The 19,964-nt window shown below is 42.7% G+C and overlaps 1 protein-coding gene across 8 annotated transcripts in view; it reads left to right on the plus strand.

Annotated features, from left to right (window-relative positions):
* The window catches only part of TULP4 (TUB like protein 4), a 165,673-nt gene that overhangs the window by 29,971 nt on the left and 115,738 nt on the right, over positions 1-19,964 (plus strand). For 4 of the 8 annotated variants that reach the window (XM_036223248.1, XM_036223230.1, XM_036223267.1 and 1 more), the window contains exon 2: positions 14,736-16,976. In XM_036223248.1, coding sequence (XP_036079141.1) covers positions 16,725-16,976 — 252 coding nt within the window. In that variant the 5' untranslated portion in view covers positions 14,736-16,724. Of the gene's footprint in view, positions 12,993-13,381; positions 13,528-14,735; positions 16,977-19,964 lie in introns of those variants that run through there. The other 4 variants (XM_036223239.1, XM_036223237.1, XM_036223241.1 and 1 more) reach the window with 3 other exon arrangements.

Genomic DNA, 19,964 nt, shown 5'->3' on the forward strand with positions numbered 1-19,964 from the left:
CATTAAAATTCAGGTTTGCTATAATCGATTGTACCTTTTTTGTATAGATACAATAATTTTCGGGAAAGCGGAATGCGGTGGCGGAACTAACACTCAGTTGTGTCGTCATGTCCTTTATTTTTCTCCGACAGCTATTACCGTGTTTTTTATCTTTTTTTGTAAAGGAAACTGTTTATATTTTTATCTCTTCTGTAGCCGTGACCAAGAGGGTAATTTCTTCACCTCAACTTGTTTGTTCCCGTGTGCGCGCTGAACCGTGATGGGCCTGACCGTGCCGCGTCGCCGTGTCCGTGCACGGAGCCCGCGTCCCTGGCGTTCCCGGGGACCGTCAGCGCGGCCAGAGCGCCTGACCACGGCCGGAGGGACAGTGGCAGCACCTGGGGGCTGTTTTTAGCTGCTTGCAACTTTGTACTGTAATGGCATTAGTATTTCAGGGCACATTCGATGATATGATTATATGATCTTATTTGACGTATTTACTGTCATCCAAGACTACAGTATTTTAGATGACTAGGACTTAGCCTGTTAAGAGCCCCAGATTTTCAGCTCTTTTAATGGAAAAATTTTCAAAATAAGCAGTTTCCTTCTTAATCAGGGGTAGTAGATATAATAGAACTTGTTTACTATTTAGGGTCAGATCTTTTTGTTTGTGAGGATACACAGTGACACTTCGAAAGGAGTTTAGGTTGAGTTTCTTCCTACATTTATTTGTCATTCATTCAGCAAGTATTGAGCTCTTTCCTAGGTGTGAAGATTCAGTGATGAGGGCATAATTCCTGCTCTCAGAAGTTTCATAACATTATGGGAAGGTAGACCAGGACAAAAAGTCCTACGGAAAGCAGGCAGCTTTGGGATCCAGACAGACCTGGATCGAAAGTACAGGATGAGTGAAGTATTAAATTCTGCCTAGCGTTTGTGTGACCAGAGTTATGCGTGCATGAGTCTGTTTATCTGCCTGTGTCAGTGGAAAAACTTCCTGTAGTTCACTGGCCTATAAAAGAATACAATTTATAACATCATTGGGAAAGCATTTTTATTCCTACATAGGATCATTTGTTCTTTGGGTAAAAGATTTTTAACACCATGTACCAATAAAGGCACTTTTGTTCACTCGAACACGCATTTATTGGCAACCTAATGCATACACTGTGCAAGATGTCTTGACAAACAGGCGTTTGGAAGTCCTTACCCCGAAGTAATGCTCAGGCTAGCAGGGAATATAGGAGCTCATATTCCTATCACATGGTGGAGAATTGAATGAGCAACTTAAGAAAGTTAGAAAAATTTACTGTGAAGTTTGAGGGAAACAAGTCCACACCCAGTGGGGAGAAGCTGGCGAGGATGTATGGAGTGTGAGTAGTTTTGAAGATGCATCAGGAAAACTGGGTAAAATTGGGGGAATTTGGGATGAGCTTTGTAATCAGGATAAGCTTGGGGCTTGGCGTACAAGCAGAAAGTATACTTTGAAAGGGGCATGATTTTTACAGAGGACAGAGGTGGAAGACAGGCTATAAAAATAGGTGGGGGGCCATTTTGTGACCAGCCCTGAATGCCAGGCCAGGGGGTGTCCTTAGTGCATGAGTTCAGGTGACTACGGCATACGTTACTCCTGGAGTGAACCCAACCAGATCACAATCTAGTATTTTCTTCATATGCTGTTTGATATGCTAATGCTGTGTTTGGGAATTTTGTATCTTAATCATGAGTGATGTTATCTTTACTTTTCCATTCTTACATTCGCCATACTTTTTTTTTTTTTTAATAGCCTCTTAACATCAGTTGTGAGTGTTACCACTTTTTCTGTTCTCCGGATGAGTTTTTGTGATTCTGCAATAATCTGTTCCTTGAACGCTGGCAGAAATTATCTGTACAGTACCTGGACTCGTTATTTCATTGTGGGATGATTTTAAATTACTGAGTCATTTTCGTTAATGAGTATGGCACAATTTAGACCTTATCTTCTTGAGTTAGTTTTGTTAAATTATGCTTCTTAGGAATTTGTCTGTTTCATGTATTATCAAATTTTTTGCCATTGACTTGTTCATGGTATTCTTTTATCTTTTCAATTTTCACCGTTTCTGTAGTTATATTCCCTTTTTCATTCCCAGGACTGCTCGCTTGTGCTTCTCTTTTCTTCTGTCTTGGCAGAGGTTTATGTCTTTGATACCGTTTGTGAAGAGTCAGGACTCTTGGCTTTGTTTAGTTTCTCTTAATGTTACTGTTTCTATTTTATGAATTTCCATTTTTATCTTTGTTATCTCCTGCCCTTACTTTCTTTTGGCTTATGCTGTACTCTTTTTAATTGAACGTTTAGCTTCTTAATTTCTACATTTCTTATTTTTCAATTGTAAACATTTAAGGAAATACATTTTTTGGCAAAGTACTGCTTTTTCTATAGCCAGCAATTTTGGTATATAGTATTTTAATTAATAGTATTTTCAACTTTCCATTCTGATTTCTTCTTTGTTCCATATATTTTTGTAATTGCTTTTAACTTAATAGCTTTGTAGTCATATAAAGTCTCTATGACACTTATTCTTTGAAGTACATTGAGACTCACTTTAGACTGTAAGTTTTGTCAGTGTTCTGTGTGCTTAAGAAGAACGTGCAGTCTCTGAAGAGGATACGCAATTCTCCATGCCCTGTGTTCATGAAGACCAAGTTTGTTAATTGCGACATTTTGTAGCTTCTAAATGTTTACTTTTCCCCCCATCTGGAGTATATGTAATTGAGAGAGCTGATTGAAATGTACTCTGATGGTGCCTAACTCTTTTGTCCCCATCAGTTTTTGCTTTGTATGTTTCAAGGTTATTTCATTAGATGTCAATCAGGTTAGAGCTGTGATACCCGCCCGGCGAATAGCACTCCTATTGCTGTGTGGCTCCCGTCTTTATTCCATAACTAGTTTCGCCTTACAATGTATTCTGGTCAGTATCGACATAGCGACCCCAGCTTTCTTTTGGTTTCTGTGTACATGGCATATTTTCCTTTTTAATTCTTTTATTTTCATTCTTAACATCATCTTAGGCTTTAAATATGTCTTGTGTGAGAGACATCTGCTTCACAGATAGTTAAGGACCTTACATAACAAAATATTGTAATTCCTCCCTCCTGTCCCTGTATCATTCATTGCTTCCTTCTTTTCACTTATAAATAAGCACACCTAGGCATGCGCGTGTTTATATATGTATGTATAATTGGTATTAATTTGAACAAACTGTCATCTGTTAGATCAGGTAAGAGAAAAATAAAAAGTTTTATTTTACCTTATTCCTTCTTCAGTGCCCTTTATTTTTATAGATCTGAGTTTCTGCCCCTTATCATTGTCCTTCTCTTTAAAGAACTTTTAATAATTTCTCATAATGTGTATCTGGTGGCGACAAATTTCCTCAATTTTTGTTTGCCTGAGAAAGTATTTATCTATCTTTCCACTTTTTAAGGGCAATTTTACAGGGTGCAGAGTTCTAGGTTGGAGGGTATTTATCCTCAATACTTTAAATATTTCCTGCCACTCTCTTGCTTGCATAGTTTCTGGGGAGAAGTCAGACGTAATTATCTTTCCTCTTCCACAGGGAAGGTGTGTTTTCCCCCTGGTTTCTTTCAGGATTTTTACTGTATATTTGACTTTTTGTATTTTGAAAGTGATGCCAAGGTGTGTTTTTGGAGTCATTTATCTTGCCTCGTGTTCTCTGAGCTTCCTGGATTTGTGCTTTGATGTATGACATTAACATGTGGGAAAATCCATTCGTTATTTCAAATATTTCTTCTGTTCCTTTCTCGTCTCCTTCTAGCATTCCTGTTGTGTTTGTGTTAATACCTTTTGTAGTTGTCCCACAGTTCTTGGATATTTTGTTTGTTTGTTTCAATCTTTTTTTCTCTTTGCTTTTCAGTTTTGGAGTTTTCTGTGAGAGATGTCCTCAAGCTCAGAGATTCTTTCCTCAGCCTTGACCAGTCTACTAATAAGCCCGTCAAAGACATTCTTCATTCTGTTACAGTATTTTTGATCTCTAACATTTCTGTTTGTTTTGTTCCTAGCATTTCCATCACTCTGCTTACATGGCCCATCTGGTTTTGCATGCCGTCTGCTTTATTAGAGCCCTTAGCATGGTAATCATAGTTGTTTTAAATTCCTGGTCTGCTAATTCCAACATCCCTGCCATTTCTCAGTCTGCTTATGATGCTTGCTCTGTCTCTTCAAACTGTGTTTTCTGCCTTTTAGTATAATTTAGTAAATTTAGCAAATTACTAAATTTGGTAATTTGGTAAAATTTAGTAATTTTTTCTTGATAGTTGGACAATGATACACTGGTTAAAGGAAACTGCTGTGAATAGGCTTTAGTAATGTGGTGGTAATGTGGTGTGGGCCCAGGGAAGCGTTCTCCAGCCCTATGATTACATCTCAGGCTGTGTGTGTGTGTGTGTGTGTGTGTGTGTGTGTGTACACGTGTATGTGTACATGTGTGTATGTGAGAGCATTTTTTTTACTGTGAAAAATGCATAACAAATCTTAACTATCTTAACCATTTCTAAGTGTATAGTTCTTTAGTGGTAAGTATCTTCACATTGTTGTGCAACCAATCTCCAGAATGTTCCATCTTGCACAGCTGAAACTCTGATCATTCTTCCCTTCTTACAGCTTCTGAATCACCACTCTACTTTCTGTTTCTATGAATTCGACTACTCAAGGTACCTCACATAAATGGAACCACACAGTGTTCGTTTTTTTGTGACTGGCTTATTTCACATAGCAGAATGTCCTCAAGGCATCCACGCTGTAGTATGTGTCAGTATTTCCTTCATTTCTAAAGCCAAATAATATGCCTTTACATGTGTATAGTACATTTCATTTATCCATTTATCTGATGACGGACACTTGGGTTGTTTCTACCTCTTGGCTGTTATAAATGATGCTGCTTTGAACATGGATGTGCAAATATCTCTTCAAGATTCTGCTTTCAGTGCTTTTGAGTATATGCTCATAAATGGAATTGCTGGATCATATGGTAATTCTGTTTTAAAAGAATTTTTTTGAGGAAACTCCACAGCGTTTTTCCATCACAGCTCTACCATTTTGCAATCCTACCAATAGCACATCCTTGCCAACACTGTTATTTATTTTTATACTAAGCATCCTAGTGATTGTGAGGTGATATCTTGTGATTTTGTGTGTGAACATATGTTCTTAGTTCTCATACTAGCATTTTTTTTCAGTTTCTCTAAAACACCACATTCTCTTCTGCCACGGTCTTAATGCTGTCCTGTTTCTTTGGAATGCCTCCCCGTGCCTCCACCACCCAGCCCAGAACACCATGTACCTCTCTGTGGCATTTGTACAGCCATGATTATTTGATTAATGTCTGATCATCACCTCCAGACTGTAGGCTCGTTGAAGGTAGGACCACGTCTGTGTCTGCTTGTCACTGTGTTTCAGCAGCCACCTGGCTTAGTGGCTAACAACAGGAACATCGATGATCATCACGAGTACTGTGTAGCATTTGCTCTGAGCCGGACACCGTTCTTAAAAATTAAGGTATAATTTACGTATAGTAATTTCACCCCTTTAGTGTACAGTTCTGTGCTTTTTGGCAAATGTAAATGGTTGTGTAGCTTCCATCATATCAAAATATGGAACAGGTCTATCACCTCCAAATATTTTCCTGTGTATCTTCTCCCTTTTTTTCCTGAATTTCTCTGTGTCTTCCAGTGTATTGAGATATGATTGACATATAACATTGTGCAGGTTTAAGGTGTAAGGATGATTTAATACATTTAGATATCGCAAAATGATTACCACAGCGGGGTTAATTAACACTTCATCACCTCACGTAATTGCCGTTTCTTTTTTTGTGGTGAGAGCATTTAAGATTTGCTCTTTAAGCACCTGTCAGATATGTAATACGGCGTCCTTAACCGTAATCACCACTGTATGTTACATCCACATAACTCTGGGCCTCAGTCTTGTAGTGGACCTTTGTCCCTGGACTGTCTTCATGTGTTTTTCTGACCCCTGCCCTTAGGTAGGACAGGTTGGCTGGAGTGGGCCGGAGTCGGGCATCTCTCTTCCTTCAGGTCATTTAGGCATCTCTCTTCCTTCAGGTCATTTAGGCTCTGATGAAATCCTATTTGGTTAGGCCCTAGTTAAATCATTTTTCCTGAGGGCAGCCTTTCTTAAGAAGAACAGGTTGCGCTGGTGTATTTCAAAAGGTTTCCTTTTCTCCTTCCCCTGCTGGAAGCAAGGGAGTTTTCTCCGATACTTACTGTGAGGACCTGGTGGGCTCCTGGAGGTAAGATTCGCAAAGTCTGGGGACCCAGATGGCTGGGTCCCCCTGAAGTTTTTCTCACTCGGACTTGCTCATGCTGAGCCTCCTACGATTCATAAATCACTGTTCGGGTGTCTCTGCCCTGGGACTGGTTCCCGTGGACGTGTCAGCTTACTGGTTTATGCTCTGGTAAGTGTAATTCTTTGTATTAGCCTTTTGATCTCTCTAATTTTTGCCCTGTGACTCACTTTTCTAACAGATCTAAGAAGAGTTGATTTTCCCATTTATTCAGCTTTTTACTTGTGTTAGGCCACAGTGGTGATTTCCATAACTTTATGCCAGACCGGAGCCCAGAAATCTAAACCTAATTATTTTAAATTCTGTTTATGTTCATTTCAATTTCTGAAGGCTTGGGATCTAGACTTCTGTCTACTGACAAGTTGCGATGACTTCTCTTTGTATCTTTGATAATTTTTGATTGTTAACTGATTTTTGGTTGAATGTCGTTTGTGGGAATCCTTACGTTCTAAATTGGGAATGTTTACTACAGACAGGATTTGGATTTGCATTGTTCTGACCTAGAACCACGGCGCGCCAGAGGTCTGGGGCAGCTTTAGCTTCCTATGTGGGCCCTACTGAATGTGTGTGACTAAGTCTCTCCACCTTGAGCTTGGACCAAGTTTGGATGTGTGATAGGGCAACCAACTGCCTGATTTGCCTAGAACTGAGTTTTCTAGGATATTTGACTTACAGTGTTAAAACTGGGATAGTTCTGGGTAAACTAGGCAGTTGGACAAATATGTGTCTTTAGCTGCATTTCCCAGATAACTCTGACTGTCTCATGGGTATTTATTTGTATGTCGTGCGCCTTCCTTGGAGATATCTCATACTTTTCTGCAAGTCCAGCAAGAATTGTGTTATAATTTACCCAAGATGTAGTTATATAGTAGTGGATAGGCCCTGCAGAGCATCCTGGAAGTGTAACCTGTAATTTCACTCTCTAGTTATAGAGAACATGTTCCCATGTCGTTCCATAGTCTTCGACAATATAATTACTAGTGGGTTGCATAGTATTGTGTTTTCTGTCCGTGCCAATATTTACTGAACCAATATCCCACTTTGGACATAAAGGTTCTTTTAGATTTTTCCCTTGTAAAAATGCTGTGGTGGATATCCTTATCACTAAATCTTTGCAGAATCCAGGATTATTTTCTTATGACAAATTTCCAGAAGTAGAATTACTGAATCAAAAGGTTTGCAACATTTTAAGTCTTTTGAATTATATTACCAGATTGGTCTCTGATTTCTCTGCATCCTGTGTGACACTAGGAATTACCGTTTCTTTCAGCCTTTGTCACTTTGATAAATGAAATGCGCTCCCTTTTTAAGGCACGTGACTTTTGATACGAGCAAGCCCTGTATATCACACCACAGTGTCTCACTAAGTTTCAGGTGTAGCTTCACTCTTAGAAGTATTTAACTCCCACTGTCTTTTAATGTAGTTATCAAGCTGTTTGTCTTACAACCTCCATGCCCTCCTCTGTCTGTACAGATAATTTGATGTTCAGGTTCTTAGAACTGGCTGTTGAAACCAGGCACAGAAAGTAAATAGGAAGCAACTTTCTCTGAAAATGTACGTCCTTGCTGTTCTGTGAGCACAGCAGTGGACCCACGGCAGCATCTGCCTTGAATTCTTTTGCTCACGTGGGGTGCGATGCCCATCAGCCTTAGGCTTGCGGGAGACCTGGATTCGGAGTGGTTGTTGTTGACCCAGGGTTCATAAAGAGAACCTCATTTGGTCAGCATTTATCGTTTCTCTTTTTCTTTGGAGATTATTTGGGGCTCTGTAGCATACTTAGTGCCTTATCGAACACTTAATTAAATGCAGTCCTGGTGGGTACTGCAGGTGAGTTTATGGTTTAGTAGATATGATGAATTAAACAGAAAAATAGCTCTGCCACAAGCAGAGAAGACCCCTGCCATGTGAATCTGTGCAGTGATTCAGTGTACCACCTCTAAAGGAGTTGGTGCTGTTCCGAATAAGATAGTTTTTCTGTGGAATGCATCTCTAAAATGTACAGAGCAAGTTAATGGGAAGATGATTTGATACCGACATAATTATAGTAAGACTGCACCTTTTAAATAACCCTGGGCATAACCATGCATACCTGTCTTTAGTTATCATCTCACTAGTATGTTTTGAGAATTAAGAGGTAGAGAATAATACAGTAAATATATTAAGTCATTATTAAACCGTGTTATCCGTGCAGTGGTGGTGTAAATTTTTCCCACCTCAGTTGTTCCCCTTCATGTGGATGTAGTCACCTGACAGGTGGTTGCTGAGAGCAGCCCTACCTGAGGAGGCAGATTGGAAGGCAAATGTTAACTCGCCTCTAGGCAGCTATTGAAGCAAATTAGGAACCAGTTAGAACAGCCTTGGGCTCTTCTAACCAGTTAGAACAGCCTTGGGTATCTATAGGTTGTGGAAAATTCCCCAGGGGAGAGAGAGTAACTGTAATTAGAGAAGGTCATCTTGTTACTCAGGTTAAGAGTTCAGGATCTGTGCGTCTGTGGGAAGGGGGCAGCTAGGGGAGCCCTGGGGGTGGAGAGCGCCCTACCTCCCTCCACCCCGCCAGCTGCAGAGCTGAATCGGAGCCCGTGGGTGCGCAGGGCACTGCTCCTGTCCCTCCGGTAGCAACTGGGGTCTGACTGAAGCCCATCACCAACCCTTCCTGCTTTGTGCTCATCTCACAACATCTGTGTCTGTTTTCCTCGAATCTACTTTTTGCTTCTCATTTCAACCTTCTGCTTAACCACTCTCTTAAATTTTTATCCTTTAGAAAGAAATAAAAGTATATTCTGTAATTTTATCTCCATTCGTTACTATTCATATGCATTTTGTGTGTGTGTGTACACTTTCTTTGCTTGAGAACTAAAATAGTATCTTTGATACTTTATTGGGATTTTCTCGATTGGGAGAGTACTCATTAAGATTGGATATAATAATTTAAAAATTTTTTAGTAATTAAGTTTTCTAAAAATCCTAGAGAATGAGTATCTACGATAGCTTGTTAAACCTGCCTCCTGTGAGATACATCATACTTGTAGAAGAGTATGGCCGACATGTAGGAAGTAAAGAACACTTAGGGAGTGGGTACCCGTGACCACCACCCAGACCAAGGAATAGTACTCGCGTTCCAGCCACACCCCGTGTGTGCCTCCCCCAGTCACAGTCTCCCCGCCCCCAGAGACCACTGCTACACCACTTTATGTTATGTTACCCCTGCTTTTAAAATGTTATTCATACTATCTATTTATGTAGTCCTAGCTGATCAAATTAGCTTGGCCTGTTTTTGAACTTTATGTAGATGGATTCATATTGGAGGTACTTTTTCATAAGGTCCCTTTGCTCAGCATTATGTTCGTGAAACTCGCCCAACTTGTTCTGTGTAGTTAGTTCATTTTCACTGCTGTGTAGAATCCTGTCGTTTGGATATACCACACTTTATATGTTCGGTGGGTGTCCGGTTTGGGCTGATGTCCGTGATGCCGCTGCCACGAATGCCCATGTGTCTGTCCCCAGGAGGGATTGTGAGGAAAGTGCCTACGCACATCCTCAGCGGTGGAATTGCCGTCTGCATCTCCAGCGGTACCAGCTGATACCTTCCCAGGGTGGTTGCATTCTTATAACTCTTAATGAATATTTCTGTCAAAATTGCGTAAATGAAAAGTATTTTCTCTAATCTGTCTCTGATCTCTAACATTAATTCAAATTATTTTTAAAAGGTGCGTTTTTATTTCCCCACTAGTGAATGTTATTTTTGTCAGGCGAAAGTAGGAATCTGATAAAACAGCAAACTGTAGTGGAAATAACTCCAGTTAGAAAATGGAATACCTGATTGGGCGCAAAAGGGGCGGAGGACACCGCATAGGGGCCTTCGGCGTAAGAGATGTTCAGGTGAGGTTTGTTGGTTAGTTACTCCGGGAGTGCCTGCGATTCCTGTACAACGCGGCGTCTCTGTTTTCTTTCCTCGACAGTGTACATTCTGTCCCTACGGCGCGTTCTTCCCACACGCTGGGGCTCCCAGTTTGCCATTAGGACGGGATGGTGTGGAAGCGCAGAGTGGGAAGCCTCTCGGGAGTGTTCTGACTCCTCGACTGCTGTCAGGTGAACTCAGTCACGCACGGGTGCTATTTCTCTCAAGACTGTGATTTCCTGAAAGCAGGAATGGGGTTTTCACTGACTTATAGGAGTAGTCTGAAAGTAAGCTGTAGTTGCCAGAAGCAGGTTTGGGCCAGAATTCAGTGGTCAGCATTGCTTATTCCTAATGAAAAGCTCCAGGGATCACTCACGGGCCTGTATTACAGTGTTTGGGGTAAAAAACATCATAATGCCAAACCGAGGAATTATTTACTTCCACTCTGTCATCAAAAGCTTTGTTGAATAGTTACTTTTCTAAATTACTCGATTTTAAAAATTGAGATGAAGGATATGTAACAAAATTTACCATTTTTATCATTTTTAAGTGAATTCAGTGGCCTGGAGTACATTCACATTATTATACAACCGTCTCCAAAATTTTTCATCTTCCCAAACAAACTCTGTACCCAGTAAATAATAATTCTCCATTCCCCTCACCCTCAGCTCCTGGAAACCACTATTCTGCTTCCTCTGTCTGTGAATTCGACTGTTCTGGGTACTTCACAGAAGTGAAATCCTACAACATTTGTCCTTAACATGTCTGGATTACTTCACTTAGCATGATGTCCTCAAGGTTCATCCATGTTGTTAGCATGTATCAGAATTTTATTTCTTTTTCAAGGTTGAATAATATTTCATTGTACGCACCTGCCGCATTTAGTTTATTCATTCATCTGTTGATGGACTCGGGATTCTTCCTCCTTCGGTCGTTGTGAATAGTGCTACTGCAAACATAGGTGGACAAATATCTGAGTTCCTGCTTTCAATTGAATGGTTACTTTTTAACCTTGTTATACCAAACTGCTTTATTCATGTTCAATCGACAGCCAGCTTCCCTCAGAAGCTAATCAGTTACGTCCTTTTTTTCTCATCCTTACGAGACAATAAGAGGGAAAGAAGGGTCGTGCCCAGCATCACCATCTCTGTTAATGGCAGTGCTAAAGCAGGAGCCAGCCTTTCAGTGATTACGGTTCTGTAATTGTGTTTTTCTGTTACAGTTTTGTTTCTATTATCTATTTGAGTCATAATAACATAGCCTGTCATTTATTTCTTAAAATAGCTGCCTTATTTGTCTTAACACATGTGGTATTTTATAATTTTTAAAGTTTGGTTAAAAACAAAAGCAACGTATATAAAAGGAAATACTTTTGTCTGTGCTTTTACTATGGAAGTTTATTATACATACCTTAGTTACTTAAGGCTTGCATTTCGGAGAGTCAGCACCTATCATTTGGTTTTCAAACTGTTTGGCCTCAAGGCCCCTTTTTATTCTTAAAAATTGTTTAAGACTCAAAAGAACATTTGTTTATGTGGGTGTTAGCTGTTGATATTTACAATATTAGAAATTAAAACAAATTTTAAAAATTTACTGGTTCATTTAAAAACAATTAAATGTTATAAATAATATATTTTTTTTATGAAAAATAACTGTTTCCTAACTAAAAAGATTTACTGAGAAGTGTGGCATTATTTTACATTTTGGAAAAATATCTCTAATTCCTGACTTAGTGAAAGATAGCTAGATTCTTTTATCTGCTTCTGCATTCAATCGGTGCAATGTTATTTTTGTTGAAGTGTTTGAAAGAAATCTGATCTCATGCAGATATATAGTTGGAAAAGGGAGGAATATTTAATAGACTTTCAGATAATGATGGATACTTTTCTTTGATACTATACCAAAACTCAACAAGTGGTAGTTTCTTAAAGGTTAGCAGCAATATAGAATTTTAAATATATCAGTGAATTTTTCGGTTATATTAAAATCCATTTGTCTTTCTTAAACCTTGAATGGCTTTTTTACTCAAGCATAATTTGTATCATCATACATTGGTGATTTGGAAAATATTGGTTCACCAAGTTATGCAGATTTTCCAAACATTGACACACTGTGAAATATGAACTACAAATTAAAAATTCACTCAATATTACCTCCAGTCGCATACAGAATGTCTTTCAATCTTGGGGGTGGGGGGGCTGTCATGCTCATAGTGATAGATGCTGGTTTTCCTCAAATTCTAATTTTAACTTGAAAGTACAGCTTTTATTATGGGTAACAAATACTGTCAAGTTTCCTTAAAGTGACAGGCTCACTTTGTTCATGTTGCAGAAAATGTCTGCCAAGCGCCCGAGCCTGCATTACCATAAAGTGTTCTTCATTCTTTCCAGTAAAGGTGGTATTCGTGAAAAAAGCAACTTGTTCAGCTTGCAGCTTACGCTGTAGCCTAAGTGCTCTTTATCAGGGTTACCATTGTATTCCCGTAGTTAGCAGAAATGCTTTATGTGTAGTTGCTGTTTTGAAACAGAATTTTAAATAGCCATGTATGTACTCAGTGGTCGAGGTGTAATAAAATTAATTTTTACTGCTGCATCAAGATGTTCTTAAGTGAAGCTAGCGTTTAAGAAAACATCCGACGAGTTGTGGCACAGTTCGGCGTCAGTGCCTCGATTGGTGTGAAGAGCTGACAGTCGGACACACCGTCACTTTGGCACCGTTGATACAAATTGTCAACACAGTGAAGACAGCGGATAAGGTCTTAATATTATTATGAAAATAATTTTGACCTGTGGACCCCTGGCGGGGGGGTTGGGGGAACTGACGGTTTGCACTGCCGTATTTAGTGTGGATGCTTTAATAGTCGTGAATTTTGCTCTTGAAGAGTTCAAAACCCGGCGGTGTGTATGGCTGAGTGTTGAGCAGTGGTGTTTGCTCTTCAGCTGTGATGCTGCCCCCAGGCCAGAATAGGGACCAAGGTATTGTTATGCCCTGGCATTAGCAGTTTGGGAGGAAGAATTTGAATTTTACAGCATTTAGTTTTCACTTTTTCCTCAGGTTCAGGTGCTTCCTGAGAGATTTTGGTTGTTTTGATTTATAGCACGTAGAAAGTATATATACTATGACTCATCTGAATTTTATGTGCAGCTGCTGCCCGGCTCCTGCCTGTCCTCCCACTTTTACTGAGTACCTGGTTCACGCTAAGTGCTACCCCGGACACGAGAAAGCCAGGCGTCCGGCGTGTGCGAGCGTAGAGGAGCGCACCAGAGTGCAGGGGGTGAGCGTGGCTGCAGGTCGGTGCGGGGTGTCTGGGGGTGGCACGGGAGGCGCTGTCGTAGGTGGTGTTGAAGGGCGCGTTGGGCCGGCTCGGCCAGGGGGCAGCGGGAGTGGAGACGTGGAGGAGAGGAAGAGCACAGTACTTTGGGGCATAGGGAGTGGTAACACGGGCCGGATGTGGCGGCTGCGGTAGGAGAGAACCGGTCGAAAGCAGATCGTTAAAGGCCTCGCTGGGACTTGCTCGCATGGACCAGTGGTTCTCAAAGCCTGGTCCTCAGACCGGCTGCTTTAGCGTCTCTCGGGAACTTGTTAGACGTGCAAATACCTGGGCTTTGACAGGGGTATTTTGGCTGGGGCTACGCTGTCTGTCTCACCAGCCCTCCAGGGGACTGCACAGGACAAGGGAAGAACAGTCCAGGCTCTTTGAGCAGCTCTGAATTTTAGAAAGGTCACTCTGAGGGCCCTCTGGAAGGGGGCCGGTGAGGAAAAGTTAGGGACCGAGTGATCCGGTGTTCTGGTGGCTGGGACATGGGACTGGGCCGAGGGCGGTGGGAAGGCGGAGTGGATGGGTTTCCGGGAGGTAGAGTCCATAGCACTTTATTGTTAGCGGACAGTTTAAAAGCTGAGAAAACAGCTGTGCTTTGCTCTGGAACCTGCCCACAGTCAGGGCCGGAGGGGTTTTAAAAGCCCTGCTGCCAAGTGTCTTCAGGGAACATCTTTTACTGATAGTGAAAAGATCAGTTACCAATAGTGAAAAAATAGCCTCTTCAGTCTCCGTTTGGAGCTTGCCTGCTTAACCAGGCAAACAGGAAAGGACCGGCAGCAAAACGGGACAACTCTAGGGCAACAGTGGGGAAGAACCCAGCCCGTGCCTCTGTTCTCATTTTGGGGACTCTATTTTCTGTTGAGTCCAAGCCTCTGGAGGGGTCAGGTGGCACTTTCAGGGCCTGGAGCTCAGAAAGGACAGCAAGGTGTGGGAGAATGGAGGCGATGATTCCTCTCAGCTACTGGTAAATTAATAACTGGCCCATGTCATTCAGGCTCCTCGTGTCGTGTGCCGTCTGTAGGTGGGCGAGGTGTACCCTTTTGCTGTTTGAATTTTAGCTTCATCTGATATGCGTGAGTGTAAAGCTGGGTCTCTCGTTTCCATTACAGTGATTATTCTTTTAGAACCTTTATTCTTCAGTATTTTAAGTTTTCTTTTATATCCTATTTTGTTTTACAGATTTGTAAGACTCCAGGGCCCTCAAGCTGTGATTAATCAGATGGTTCCTGAGACGGCTGGGAAAGCAGACGCGCTGTGTGCCAGTTGAAGAGTGGATGTCTGTGTGTATTTAAAACCTCCTTTCTGTACATGCACATTTCCACAAGAAGACGGGCTCCTTCTGGTGCACACGTGAAGAGTTTTACAACTGATGAAAATTAATTTAAAAATCAGATGGAGCAACTTGACACCGCTGGGCTCATGAGCTCAGGGAGAAAAATATATCACTAATGGCCAATTTTCCATATGGTCTTCACGGGTAAAGAAAGTTTGCAAAAAGAAGAAAAAAAAACCTTGCACAGATCAAGCCTCAAAAATACCTCTCCAATTTGAAGAAGGAGCTAAGTGAGACGGTGACTGAGGGGGAAGTGTGATTTCAAGCACTGCAGGTGGGATCAGGCAGTGTTCATTTGCACTTTAACTTTCAGTGAGTTTGGTGATTTGGACAGACTTCAAAATTCTGGACTGACAAGTAACTGCTGCCGTGTGGTTATTATGATCGGAGGAAAGCCAGTTCAGGTTCGATGGGACAAGTTTGAACGGTGAACTGATTCCTTTGCCTTTTTCAGTTGATCGTAATCGAGACATTTTAATTTATTATTTCCTTTTTCCTTTTCTGTATCTATAGGGTAGTATCTTAAGGTAGCAATTGAAACTGATAATTCCAAGATAAATATCCAGGAACGTCCAAGGGCAGCTGCTTTTCCTTGGACTGTACATGTGGCGTTTGGAAACGTTCTCTGAATGCGAACAGGAAAGGACCGGCAGCAAAAGGGGATAACTCTCTAGGGGAACAGTGGGAAGAACCCAGCCCGTGCCTCTGTTCTCATTTTAAGGGATCCTCTTTTCTGTTGAGTCAAGAAGACTTGTATATAAGAAGAGGCTTACCGGATGGACTTACTTCTGAGATTAGTTTTTTCCTTCGAGGTGAAAAAATATGTGATCTTTAGGGGCAGAAAGGGGAGTGACTAGGGGAAGGAAGAAGGAGACGAGGCAAAGAGACTAAATCCTGCAATGAGGCTCGTTGTCAGCAAGAGGATTTAGGATTCACCTGAGGCAAATACTCAGAGGACTTTCGGAGCTCTAGAACGTTCTGGCGCTGCTGAGTGAAGGGGCATTCTCTCTGCGCCTCTATGGCACTGAGGGCTGCGTGGGCCTGCGGGGGTGCAGTCAGATGGAGCCCAGCCCTCCCCGGGGACACAGCCACCTGCCAGGAAACCGGCTTGGGCTCTGAAGTGGGATGTTTCTGGTTCTGAACAGTGGGAAAGAGTCTTTTTTTCTTCCTGAACTTGGACTGCTGTCTGCACAAACTCTGGTCGTTTTGCACGGTTTGTGTGCCTTTTTTTCCCTTTATGCAATCCTTTTCAGCTTTAGCAGCAAAAATTGTCTAGTTGCGAAAACACAGCAGAGGGCAGCTTCAGAAGGAGGATGATCCCATGTTTGTCTCTGCACCTGAACTTTTGAAGAGAAAACTCCAGCTCGAGGGATTCTTAAAGCCTTAAGTTACTTGAAATCTATGTATTTGCAACCTTTGGTCTCTGGAATCATATTACGCTAAACTGGAATCTCAGGCTGAGTGAGAATAACCAAGCTGAGTAAAAGAAAACTCAGTTTCTTGATCACCGTGTATTAACCATGCTCTTTGTGCAAAGGGCGGGCCTGCTCTTCTTCTAAGGACTTGAAAATAGAAACGGACCCCGTGTTTTTTTAAGCATTACCTTTTCTTAGCAGACTGCCATCTTTTATAGAGGAATTTTTTCACTATGCATTTGGTGGATCTTTATAAAATACTGACCTTCTAATTAGATCCAGGTCAATCTTAATTAAAGGGAATCGGGGGAAAACAACGCAAGCCAACCACAAAAATAGAATAAATCAATGAAAAGAATTGATTTGAATTTTTCGGCATTCAGCATTACTTTTTAAGGGGAACAGTTCACTGAGAAAAGTATGTATGCAGCGGTGGAGCAGGGGCCTGTCCTTTGCAGCGACTCCAACATCCTGTGCCTGTCGTGGAAGGGCCGCGTCCCCAAGAGTGAGAAGGAGAAGCCCGTGTGCCGGAGGCGCTACTACGAGGAGGGCTGGCTGGCCACCGGCAACGGCCGGGGCGTCGTGGGGGTGACCTTCACCTCGAGCCACTGCCGCCGGGACAGGAACACCCCACAGAGAATCAACTTCAACCTGCGCGGCCACAATAGCGAGGTGAGCCGGGGCCACTGTTGTCTGGCCACTCCCACTGGGGGTTTCGAGCCCCCTGCTTCCGTCTGCTCAAAACTTACTTTGCTTCAGCTCCTTGGACTTGCTGCCAGGTGAAGCTTGGCAGACCCTGCATTCTGTCCTCTCTGTCCCTGTGGGAAGGTGTTCAAGCTGGGCACCAGGCCACCTCTTAGGGACCAGGGACCATGCCTCACTCCCCTCCCCCCACAGTGAGCAAGCCCCTTGCCCCTCCCAACGTGCCCTGAGAGCTCTAGCGAGCGAGGAGGCGCGACGAGGACGTGGCTCCGCTCCTGGCCGCAGGGCCGCGCCGAATTGCAGGTGTCGGATCTGATGATCTGCTGATTTCACAACTGAAAAACCTGAGAATGTTTTTCTTCTAGAAAACAATTTTTACAGATATTATCAGTCATGCAGGTTAGTCATGGGTGGTTCTGATTCTTCGTTTAACAAGATTTTCTTCACTTAAGAGCAGACAGGCAGCCACACGTGTTTACTGGAATTAGTGTCATTATAGGGACACAGCCATTACAGGAATGGTCTCACCCGGATTCCTGGGTTTGGGCACTTCCCTGAGAAGCATTTTCTGAGCCCTGTTCCCCCTCTCCTCCCCTGTCCCCCACTTGCCCCTCTGCACCGAGCAGTCTTCTGTGGTTGCTCTACAGTTACCCGCTTGTGTGGCTTGGAACACTTACTTACTGGAGGACTTTCTGTTCTTGGCGGTCTTAACTTCCTCACCTGCCATTGTTTCCAAGATTGTTTCTTTATTAATTACCTTTAACTGGTTAGCTCACTTCAGTGTGGCTTCTTTCCCCCGCCCCCTACTGAAATGGTCGCATGCCCCGTGACCTTATATTGCTAAACCCATAGGTTACTTTTCTGCAGTTGATGTCTCGGTGGGATTCAGTGGAGCTGAAATGTTACTTTCTCTTGATTTCCAGAACACGACACGCTCCTGGTTTTCGTCTTACTGTTCTGTTTTCTACTTTTCACTCTTTTTTGCTGGCTCTACCTGTTTTCACTTCATTTTTAAATGTTCGAGGGCCCCAGGTATGCATCTTTTTCTAGATGATCTCTTTGAGTCAGGTTTAAACTTACCTATTTGCTGGTGACTCTCAAATTTATGTCTCCCACCTATTACCTTTACCCTCTAATTCCAGACTTGATTCGTCGACTTGGTGTCTGAAATACTACGCGTCTCAAACTGTAGGTCACCCAAGAGAACTAGTTTTTCCACTGTCCCTTCAGCCCCTAGGCCTGTTCTGTCCTCTCTCTGCCTTTTCCCCAAGACCAGCCAGCCAGCCAAGTTATAACGCAGACATCACCTGCCCTTTCCTTGGCCCCAAATCCAGTACTAGCATGACCACCTACTGTATTCCCCATTCGACTTCTGATACCTGAAACGTGACCTCCTCTCCTCCTTCTTCACCCTCATGGAGCTTTTGACTTAAACTCTGCTGTTTATTAACCCATCGTGGAGGGCTTTGCTGAAGAGTGTATGTTTAGTTTCTCAAGTGTTGTTAAAACAGTCTAAAAAGTTTAAATCTCATGTACTTTCATTATCTGTGCTCTTTCCCAAGAATGCTATATGACCTATGTCACAATTGCAAAGAGAATGGGGATTTATGGATGAGAAGAACAATCTCCCTATCTCCCTTGCAGTCGGATCTTAGGTTCCCGTGGCGAGTCTATAAACCTGGATTCGGCCTTCTCTCTCCCTCCCCTGGTTCACCCTCCTGTGGTTCACCCTCATTTCTGTGGTTCACTCTCCTTTCTAGAAGACCCTGAGCCGCTGGCAGGCTGCCGAGCCTGGTCCTGTTTTCACATTAATGTCAACACTCTTAAATGTAGGAGACATTTGAAAACCACTTTTGATTTTAAGACATGTATATAGGATTTAACATATTTAACATATTTAAGGATCTATACACTAATTCTAGTGAGAAAATTTGGCTAATTTTGGGTTAAAGCCAGTGGAAAGTCACTGCAAATTTTTTTCTTCCTTATAAATTCTTCACGAAAAGTGATTTTTGGTAGATTTGTGATCACCCACTGCGGTATCGTAGTTGTGGACCTAAGGGAAGACTTGTTTCCCGTGGCGAGGGCCTTTTCTTTCCCCGCTTCTGGTTCTGCTTTTCCGCGTCTCTGTTCCAAGAAGTTCCAGCGCTTACCGCTTAGCTAGCCCGTGCGGTCCTGTCCGAGTCGTTCGTTTACTCATGGCCACATTGAAACAAGTCCTTTCTTCAGAGCTTTTGTGAGAATCTGTTTTTGAAAATGGTGAATGCCATGTATATAAATGATGATGTTAAAGCACCTCGTATCCTGTTTTTTAAATTATACTCTTATTTTCCAACCCTTATGTTATACTTTATACCCTCAGACTCAGTCACTGGTCTGACTCATGAGGCCAGAGGCCATGTGTGTTGGTTTCTGTCTCACAGTTAAGACTCAGAAACGCGCGTGCAGCCAGCAGAGACTGCCGCGTGTGTGCCGCGTGTGCCCCTGGGGGCGGGGGAGGTCACGGCGCGCCTCGGGAGTCCACAGCCCAGCGGCAGGGCCGAGGGGCTCACCTGGGTACCTCCTTCCCCGTGTGCAGTTTCGGTAAGTGCGGAAAGCAAGCATCGGGTCCTTGGAGGAATTAAAGGTGAGGTTTACCACATATTTTGTGGTGAAGGTGACCTTTGAGTGGGGCCTTGCGAAATAGTTAGAATTTAGATAGTCTTCTTCCGAGTGGTGCAACTCCTTGCCACCTTCTAGCTTCAGAGAAGCAGTTTGTCCCTTCTGTGTGACATGAAGGCGTCGTGTCTCCCTTGGCTCCAGCCTGAGCCCGTGACTGCATTTGCCTAGTCACGTCGGGTGCCTCCCAGGAAGACGCAGTGGGGTCTGGCTGGAGAGGGCAGGGCCCGTGTATTTTTCGCCTTCCCCGGGACCGACTCGCCGTCGTTGGACAGGCAGTTGGTGTTCTTTGCTCCTCCC

This window comes from Rousettus aegyptiacus, unplaced genomic scaffold, assembly GCF_014176215.1.
Source record: "Rousettus aegyptiacus isolate mRouAeg1 unplaced genomic scaffold, mRouAeg1.p scaffold_m13_p_1, whole genome shotgun sequence".
In the NCBI taxonomy this organism is placed as follows: domain Eukaryota; kingdom Metazoa; phylum Chordata; class Mammalia; order Chiroptera; family Pteropodidae; genus Rousettus; species Rousettus aegyptiacus.